This window comes from Tachypleus tridentatus, chromosome 11 (genome assembly GCF_004210375.1).
Source record: "Tachypleus tridentatus isolate NWPU-2018 chromosome 11, ASM421037v1, whole genome shotgun sequence".
NCBI classification, from domain to species: domain Eukaryota; kingdom Metazoa; phylum Arthropoda; class Merostomata; order Xiphosura; family Limulidae; genus Tachypleus; species Tachypleus tridentatus.
This window is the reverse complement of record NC_134835.1, coordinates 9,724,439-9,734,520: the sequence shown is the minus strand read 5'-3', so window position 1 is coordinate 9,734,520 and position 10,082 is coordinate 9,724,439. Positions and strand designations below refer to the sequence as shown.

At 34.6% G+C, this 10,082-nt stretch overlaps 1 protein-coding gene across 1 annotated transcript; it reads right to left on the bottom strand.

Moving 5' to 3' along the window:
• Nucleotides 1–798: 798 nt before the first annotated feature.
• LOC143231665 (uncharacterized) lies at nt 799–1,811 on the bottom strand. Its single transcript, XM_076466238.1, has one exon. It carries the CDS (start codon nt 1,631–1,633, stop codon nt 1,244–1,246), a length of 390 nt encoding a protein of 129 aa, XP_076322353.1. The 5' UTR covers nt 1,634–1,811; the 3' UTR covers nt 799–1,243.
• Between the last annotated feature and the right edge of the window lie 8,271 nt (nt 1,812–10,082).

Below are 10,082 nucleotides of genomic sequence, written 5' to 3'. Positions count from 1 at the left end.
AAATATCTTGCACGTGGAAGAATATACTGGGTAAAATAGTGCATCTCGTATCCGCCAATAACACTCTTCAGAGATAATGTCGTAAGAAGAAAATAGAGCAATTTGCGAATGAAAATTTGAAGATTATTAAAGGTGCTTAAATTCTTACAAAACTACTAGTTTATCATGTTACTAATTGAAATGTGTACTATAATTTTAAATTATAAAGTTGTATTTCAGATTTTAATTGCGTTTTGTACCACATAACATCTAGTTCCCCAAAAGTTGAAATATCTTTAGGACTCTTATAGATTGTTTTGGCAGAGTATTCATAATGAAATCTCGTAGAATGGAGACACAACAAGGAGATGCCGTCCATTCTACACAAGTTTCATCTTTGGGACTAATTATCCTTTAATATAACGTTCTTGTGATTATCTTGTTATTTTTATGGTTTGTGTTTTGCAGTCAGTATTGAAATTAATTCGCGTTTTATGAAACGTTCTTTAAAGATATTTTAAACACCTGTACCTATTAACAACCGAATTGTTATAGCAGTTAAAAACTTTGGAGTTTAATTTAAAACCTAATTCCAAGAGAAATCTATATTAATTTAATATTTATGTTTATTTTGTATTTAAACTGTGTAACATTCATCTCAATGTAAAAATAAATAAACGCATTTGCTATTAATATAGTACGTAATGACTTATTAATTCCAACTTTTTTAAAAAGCATTTGGTACGAAAATTTTGAATTTTCTACCGTGCTGAGTTGAAGGAAGTCAACTTCATGACAACAAACAACAAAGACAAGATATCGCTAAAAGATACAATTTTTATTTCAGTATTCTGTTTTGTTCTCACTGTATTAAAGAATATTTTACGTAACATACTTACAATGTAAGTATTACGTTACATAGTTCTGCATCACTTATTTCACTAACTTTACAGAACGTATCTTGACTAACATTTGAAGTGACTTGTAACAAAAATCACACTGATTTGATCATACTACACTGCCTACCGCAAATAATAATTGATTATATTTATATATATAACACACACACTAATATATATATACATATACATACAGCTTCGAAAAATAGTGAATACCAAAAGCCTTAAATCGTTTAAACGATTAAAATCAACCCATTCGAATGTCCATAGTAATTACATGCCTTTTGGTGCAAGTCGCACACAGTTTCCTATTCTTATTTACATATATATATACAGAATCCAAGAAGTTCATTCGAGGCAGCTCACTAGCTTGAAGGAGTTACATTATCTTTACAAGTTTCAGGAGAGGAATTAGATCCGTCACCAGTCTCAATTTTCAATTTTCTCTTCAGCTTGTCTACAAGTCGACTGTGAAACTTGTTCAAGGAAGAATTAGATGCCGATTTGGGAGAATGGCTTTCTAGTGCACACTGCGAGCTACACCGGGGTTGCTGTTCCCTGGACTCACCTTTCAATTGTTCAATATTAGCCATTCGCTCCTCTACATCACTCTCTGGGGAACATGACAAACTAGGCGTGGCAGATTCAGTTCTTGTTCCTCGTCTAGACCGAGGTTGACTACAAGTACTGCCCCGTCTGGATCGACTCGGATATATTTCGTATTCGCTTCTGACAACAGGCATCATAAAAGCCATTGTTATTTGTACGTTAGGCTTAATGGTTTTAAAAAAACGTTACTTCTCTTCAATACGACGTGTATCTCAGAACTTGTCTATAGACTCAATCGTTAAAGTAACACACAAGAGCTATAAAAATAACCAAACTTTAAAGAAATTTCTTTCAACACAAACGACAAGGAAAACCCAAAGTGAATGAATGACGCACGCAGTGACCCACCAAGTTATACACAAACTGAAAGTATGTCACGTGACGTAAACTTGGAAGCGTGCCAGCATTATTGGTGGTGTGGCTAAAGTCGCTTCCAATTGGCTGCATGACGTCATGTGTACGTTAACACGTACAACAACTATGTGTTATATTATTAGCAAAAAATCTTTCGATTAAAATATTACCTTAAGAAGTTTTACAGTAACTGGAATATTTGCTGTGCTGTAACATATAAAAATAAATTCCCCAAGCAAGTTTGCAAGAACTTGTTTAGATTCTTACAAAAAGTGTGAACGTTTCGTTTTTCGACCCGACGATTCATTACGACATGGAAAATTCCGTTGAAAGCTCTTGAAGCGAAGGTTGTTAGTAGGGTATGAAGGCGTGTAACTTAAATATTTATCTTTGTTAAGTATACATGGAAATCTCTTCTCAAAAGTCAAGGAAAAACTAATAAAAGAATTGATATTTCTTTACTTATCTATATGTGTCGCTATATATTTTATAAATTTACAGAACTGAAGTTCTTTAGACATCAGAGAAATTCTAGCAAAATGTTCTCCTATTGATATACGTGTGTTAGTGAAAATATAGATATATAATATTGTTTATTTGTAAAGATAGTCAAGGTATTATTGACTTTAAGATATTCTGCCTAACAGAGAGTCCCTCGCTGGTACAACGATAAGTCTACGGACTAACAAAGCTAAAATCAGAGGTTAATTCCCTTCGGTGGACTCAGAAGATAGCCCGATGTGGCTTTGTGTAAGAAAACACACACACCCTAACAGAGATGCTAAAAACCAATATAAGAAATGATAATTTCTTGTACATGTTGGAACCACGTATTTGATTGCTGTTGTACTAAACGATCTTCAAAGCAGAAAGCCATATAATAAATACTTAAATAACTTGATTACAGTCTTTGTGACAATGTCAACATCCAATGAGATTTAGTCAGGAAACCTTAACTTTCTACTTATAACATCAGAAACAGGTGCGTATCACTCCCATGGGTGTTACACCACTTCTACCACTTTCAGTCACTGCATGTTTCTTTTGATATATAAGGAAACAACAGTGTAAAACATCTAGGTAACTCGGAGTATTATCATTTTAAATAAATAGGTCTAAAATAGCGATATTTTTTAAATAGTATGTCATGGGCCCCACAGGAAAGTGTTAACATGGTTATCCCACTCCCTCGGCCCGGCATGGCCAGGTGGGTTACGGCGTTCGACTCGTAAACTGAGGATCTCGGGTTCGAATCTCCGTCGCACCAAACATGCTCGCCCTTTCAGCGGTGGGGACGTTATAATGTAACGATCAATCCCACTATTCGTTGGTAAAGGTGTACACCAAGATTTGGCGGTGGATGGTGATGACTAGCTGCCTTCCCTTTCGTCATACACTGCTAAATTAGGGACGGCTAGCAGATATAGCCCTCAGTAGCTTTGCGCGAAATTAAAACAAACCAAACCAGCCGTCTTGAAAATACATTTTAACTTCAAGTAGATTTCTCGTCATCTCTGTTGTCAAGAGGAGAAGGTTTATTTGTTTCTTTATTTTTGAATTTCGCGCAAAGCTACACGAGGGCTATCTGCGCTAGCCGTCCCTAATTTAGCAGTGTAAAACTAACGATAAGGCAGATAGTCATCACCACCCACCGCCAACTCTACAGTACTCCTTACCAACGAATAGTGGGATTGACCGTCACATAATAACGCCTCCACGGCTCGAAGGTAACAATGAGCATGTTTGGTGCGACGGGGCCTCGAATCTGCGACTCTCAGATTACGAGTCTAACGCCTTAACTCACCTGACCATGCTGGGCTAGAGGGATTAAAAAGACCTATTTCACATTCCAACTTTACAAGAGGTGCTAAGCCTGATAAATGGTGTATCCATAAGTACAGCCAGAGGGAGGATAACTGACCCCTCTAACACTGTTATCCTGGATAATCGTTATAAGCCAGAACGTTGTATAAATTATATATATTAAACCCTCAACCATGTAAGTTTTTATTAGAACTACGTGATTTGAATATTTTTCTTCGATTCGGAATATATCAAATATTATTTTGACTACGACACTGGGTTTATCCTAAATGACTCATAGGTTCCCAACTTTCCTTTTATACTAGGGTGTATTTAACCACTCACTATGTACGTGGTTTTATTGTTTGAAATAGTTGGACTGGAATGAACCAGATTTGTATATATTCCATATTAATAGTTTGTATTTTTTTTTTAGTTTAAGTTTCTTACTCGGTGACAAAGAAGTTATGGTCTTTCTTCTGGAAAATATTTTACGATAGGAAACAAAAATTCACAAATACGTATATTGTACTAGTAGATTATGAACCTCTGTCGAACAGACACGTAACAATAGTGTCATAAAGGTATAATGAAGTTAGATTTCTCGTGTTAAGCTAGATCAGTGGAAAACCAATAATGTTCGTTTAACACTCCTACGAAAAGTGGGGCCTAATAGGCCCCAGAGCAACTTGAAAGGTTATTAATATTAGGCTAATAATTTTGTATTTAAATGAAATTGCCATTTAAATCCATTAATGAATGGATTAACGAGATTCCCACTGTCCCTATCTACTATCTAGCGAAACCACAGCCAGAGGAACGGGCTTGGAGAAATCAGGACTAGAAACGTCTTTTTGTAGGAGTGTTAATAACTTATTGATCGGGTTTACGTCATCTTATCCAGTGTTTCACCAAAACAAATACTAACAGAATATTCACGAGCAATCTGTAACAGTCATTTGTTGTTGATTTGTGTTAGTGGTTCGTGACAGTTTAGGGAGACAGTATGTGGATACCTGATATCGAAAAGGTTAAAATACAACGTGTGTGTGTTCTTATAGCCAAGTCACATTGGGCTATCTGCTGAGTCCACCGAATCGAACCCCTGACTTTAGCGTTGTCAATCCGTACATTTACCGCTGTACTAATATTGTTCCGAAGATTGTGTATGACTTCCCACAATTCTACCTGATTGGCTGGCCATTTTTATAAACTTAGCTTACACGTATCCCATAAAACCTCAAGAGTTTTCGAATCTCCAAGACGAAATCATGTTTGTGAGTGTTCTATCTTTTACCGTCAGGATACACAGAATTATTCAATACGCCTGCGATATATAAACACGTGTGTGTTATCCAGTACTAATTTGGTCTCGCTTGGTCACCGGTTTTGGAGCAGCTACACGTCCAGAGAGACCACAAGTAACATTCACACTAGTATTTACAGCGTCGTCAAAATCCGTTGTATCCGTTTATCTCGTACGGAACATTTCCTGAGATGCTTATAAATACTTTTATACAGTTTCGGTTTTCCATCTCGGCTACTTTCTTTATTAACAGAGATAGTTTCACCCACTCTGTTTGAAACATGTTTTCCGATACTCCTGAAACAATGAATATTGTCACTGTTTTCTGGTTGTTGTTTTTTCCAAAGATTACAGTTACTAGCCAAACCTTTAGTTTCTACACGTTTGTCGTAAGTTATTTGGGCCTTGGAAGATATACCCGTGATACTACTGGGGACAGTATGACTACCTGTAGTTTATACATTTTATACTGATGTGATACTTTCTCACTGACTAAAAAGGTGACATTTCCGTAGGATCTGTCTTTTATATGGTTTTCCTCACAGTTGCCATGATTATTTCCAATACATGTGATTTGTTAAACAAATATTTGGTCATAAATTTAACTGATGTGATATATAGAAGGTATCTTGGCATAACTTGAAACATTAAAAGTGGCATCAGACCAAACAGATTACGTTTTAATGTAAATACAGAAAAATATTTAGAATACTTATAAATGGCCAGTTAAAGAAATCAACTAGTAAGGATAGAGCGACATTAACTGTAGTGGAACAAACATTGCTGTATTAACTGTAGTGGAACAAACATTGCTGTATCTTTCATTGTGTCCAAAGACAGATGAAATTTATTACTGAAGATATATTTTATAAGCATGCATTAAAACTGGAAGTAGGAAAACAAGATAAAAGAGGAATTGATACTGTAGATATTACGAACATCGGTAGAGTTCATGTACATAAACACTGTAACACTTGAAAGGTTCGTGTTTTAATCCCCTAACTTCGTTTTTCAGATCGTATTGTCAAGTTGTTAGTGAATGATATATTATCAAGCAACATGAACAGCTTTCATGTACTTACAACTCTACTAAGAAAGTAACAGTTATCTTAACAAATCTTTACAAACAATATATTTCGAGATAAACTAAGTAGAAACAAGTTACAATATACAGTTTTCAGTCGGCGGTAAATCTATATCACGTGTTATTAAACTAACCATTACCATTCAGTGGCAGTGCCAAGGAGGGAGAGGCTTGGGAGGGGGGGTCAATCACCCCAATGAGACAAGCCCCCCAATATTGTTACCTACATATATTCATAAAATATGGAAAACACAATCGTCGTTGTTGCTTATCAATTAACAACAAAGAGACACAGATCTGAAGAACTCAACGTCTTCATTAAAACGGAAGTATGTGTCATGCGTCCCATAACAACGTACTGAATGCACTGAAACTCATGCACTGTACTGCCGCTCCCTGTGTAATGCCATTCTATCTTGAGCTTTGACGAAGATTAGACAACCACGTTGATTTCAAGTTACAACAGATTATCAGGGATTTTACTTGATAAACCAAAGTATTTACAGGTATTTACCCGTTAATTTAATTTATCCTTTATTGAAAAGTAAAACATAGCATGCATGTATAAGTGTATTGTGTATAGGTCAAAACTATGAAGCATTTCTAGTTTGTAATAATGAATTATTAATCACAGTATGAGTTTCCAATGAAAACTACATTGAAAACGCAGTTCAAAATAGCACACCTTTCTGAAATGTACCTTGGTATTTACATTATTATAATTTACCATCTATACTTTATATTGATGGCATTTTGGGAAGCCCCTCCACAGTTTACCTCAGCCCCCCTCAACTCCCCCAACGAAAATATCCTGGCGCCGCCACTGTTACCATTTATATAACTTTGTTACTTAAGTTGAAGTTAACTACATGATAAAATACTTTTGATGCTGAGATATACAGTGAGAGTGTTTCGAAGAATAAAAATGTGTTGTTATCAATGTTCCATTGCTTTGTACAAAGATATCACCAACACGCACTTACTGCTCTCTTGTTCGTTGTAATTTTGTCATACATTTTCACAAGAGCTTGTATTCCACATTCCAACCATCTTCATGAAACAACAAAACAGATGCCTTTAAAAAAGTTCGTACTGTGTTTTATTTGGCTTGAAATGAATAGAAATATGTTGAAGTTAGTGAAAAATTACAATGAAGTAATATGGTACAAATAGTGAAAAATTACAATGAAGTACTATGGTACAAATAGTGAAAAATTACAATGAAGTACTATGGTACAAATAGTGAAAAATTACAATGAAGTACTATGGTACAAATAGTGAAAAATTACAATGAAGTACTATGGTACAAGTAGTGAAAAATTACAATGAAGTACTATGGTACAAATAGTGAAAAATTACAATGAAGTAATATGGTACAAATAGTGAAAAATTACAATGAAGTAATATGGTACAAATAGTGAAAAATTACAATGAAGTAATATGGTACAAATAGTGAAAAATTACAATGAAGTAATATGGTACAAATAGTGAAAAATTACAATGAAGTACTATGGTACAAATAGTGAAAAATTACAATGAAGTAATATGGTACAAATAGTGAAAAATTACAATGAAGTAATATGGTACAAATAGTGAAAAATTACAATGAAGTACTATGGTACAAATAGTGAAAAATTACAATGAAGTAATATGGTACAAATAGTGAAAAATTACAATGAAGTACTATGGTACAAATAGTGAAAAATTACAATGAAGTACTATGGTACAAATAGTGAAAAATTACAATGAAGTAATATGGTACAAATAGTGAAAAATTACAATTAAGTAATATGGTACAAATAGTGAAAAATTACAATGAAGTACTATGGTACAAATAATATGATACAGTTTAACAGCCTTAATTTCAAACCATCACACAGACTTCAAGTATAGTGCAGTTCTTTTAGTAATGTAAGTTAGGAACTTGACAGATTACTGTATTGTACGTAGCTGGAGTGGGACACGCCCTGATTGTGCCTTCAGTTATGTACAAGAAGTTTTATGATTAAAAACCCAAGATCATTCATTTTTACCTGTTCGAAAAGACTGCTGGAAATTTGAACCAGATTAATTGATGAAACCTTCCGGTCTTTCCTCAACTAAAGACAGAAGAGGTTCTCGTACTATTATAGAAACATAAAGATTTAATCGATACTTGATGACGCTATATAATTAGAGAATTGAAGAAAACAAGACAATCGTACATTTCACAAATATACCATTTATTAAAACCTGTACCTGATAATGTTTTCACTCGTGAAACATGGATACGAAGGCTCCTTTTCGTATTTATATATACTCAGGGGCGTAGATCCTGGGGGGATGGAGGGTATACATTCCCCCTTCATTTTAGGTGTGGGGTGTGGTGCATACAATCATCCCCCCTATAGTTTGGTCTGCTGGATTGTTTTATTGCATCACAGGCCTACAAATTGTGTGTTTTTTCTTGTGATTCTCGTGTTCTTAACAATCGAATTACATAATTAGGCTTAGATGTAGGCTTTTTCAGTAGCCGAAATGTACATCTTTAATATAGGCATGCTTCTAAGCTTTTCGATCTAAGCGATAGTTTGTAAGTATCAGTCAGTAGGCCTAAGTATACATGCAAGTATCGTGGCAACAAGATTACTCTGTGACTACATGTTCACAGCTTTCAGGTTTACGTAATCAGAGATTACAAATTTGTTAATTGAACAGTCCACATAAGTGGTTGCAAAGTCCTCCCCATCGGGTGTAAAAATCTACGCCCCTGTATATACTTATGTTGATAGGCAGTTGTCATCAACTTGGTGTATCTTTAACATGATGTTTAGGTATTACAGAACTTATGTATCTGAGAGCCAGAAACGTTTTCTTTATCTCTTTGTTTTATATGATTTAAAAGTCAGACACTAAGTTCCTTATCTGCGTTCAAACAACAGCTTTCATGTGACATGCTATTGCACTAATGTGACTTTCGGTCAGTGTAGGTACTAACATGCATTTAGGGTTAATTATAAGATAAAGGTCAAGGCCACGAAATGGAATCGTCTAAGTCAAAATTTTTCATGAATGGGAAATGAATATTTCTGTAAAATATATTTCTTCGTTTTCAAAACATCTCATAAATCTCATAAGTAAACTCCAAAAGCACTTAAAACATTTTGATGTTTTGTAGAATCGTTTGAGATTCATTCAAATTTCTTTTCCAGATCGTGTTCAAAGTCTTAACCGTAGAAGATCAGATAAATACATCGGAATTTTGGTAACACAGATTCAGATCTGAAGTACCCCCCGGCCCCTTCCCGTGTTGATACTGTTCAGACTTTTAGTTGTAAAATTTATGAACGTCCTGATTATAACTCATGTCTCTATTGTTCTTTACAACAGCAATTCAATGATACTTTTGCGCTATACGTCTGACTAAGGAACTCAGAGCCGATTGTTTGCATGACCTATAGAAGTTAAACAGTTAAAACGAGAGAAAACTGTATTTTGCTCACTTCCTTAACTGTTTGCATGAACTATAGAAGTTAAACAGTTAAAACGAGAGAAAACTGTATTTTGCTCACCTCCTTAACTGTTTGCATGAACTATGGAAGTTAAACAGTCAAAACGAGAGGAAACTGTATTTTGCTCACTTCCTTAACTGTTTGCATGAACTATAGAAGTTAAACAGTTAAAACAAGAGAAAACTGTATTTTGCTCACTTCCTTAACTGTTTTCATGACCTATAGAAGTTAAACAGTTAAAACAAAAGAAAACTGTATTTTGCTCACTTCCTTAACTGTTTGCATGAACTATCGAAGTTAAACAGTTAAAACAAGAGAAAACTGTATTTTGCTCACTTCCTTAACTGTTTGCATGAACTATAGAAGTTAAACAGTTAAAACGAGAGAAAACTGTATTTTGCTCACTTCCTTAACTGTTTGCATGAACGATAAACAGTTGAAACGAGAGGAAACTGTATTTTGCTCACTTCCTTAACTGTTTGCATGAACTATAGAAGTTAAACAGTTAAAACAAGAGAAAACTGTATTTTGCTCACTTCCTTAACTGTTTGCATGAA

Bases quoted from the DNA above. Each gene is read 5' to 3' on its own strand.
- LOC143231665 (XM_076466238.1), bottom strand. From the start codon at position 1,633: ATGGCTTTTATGATGCCTGTTGTCAGAAGCGAATACGAAATATATCCG.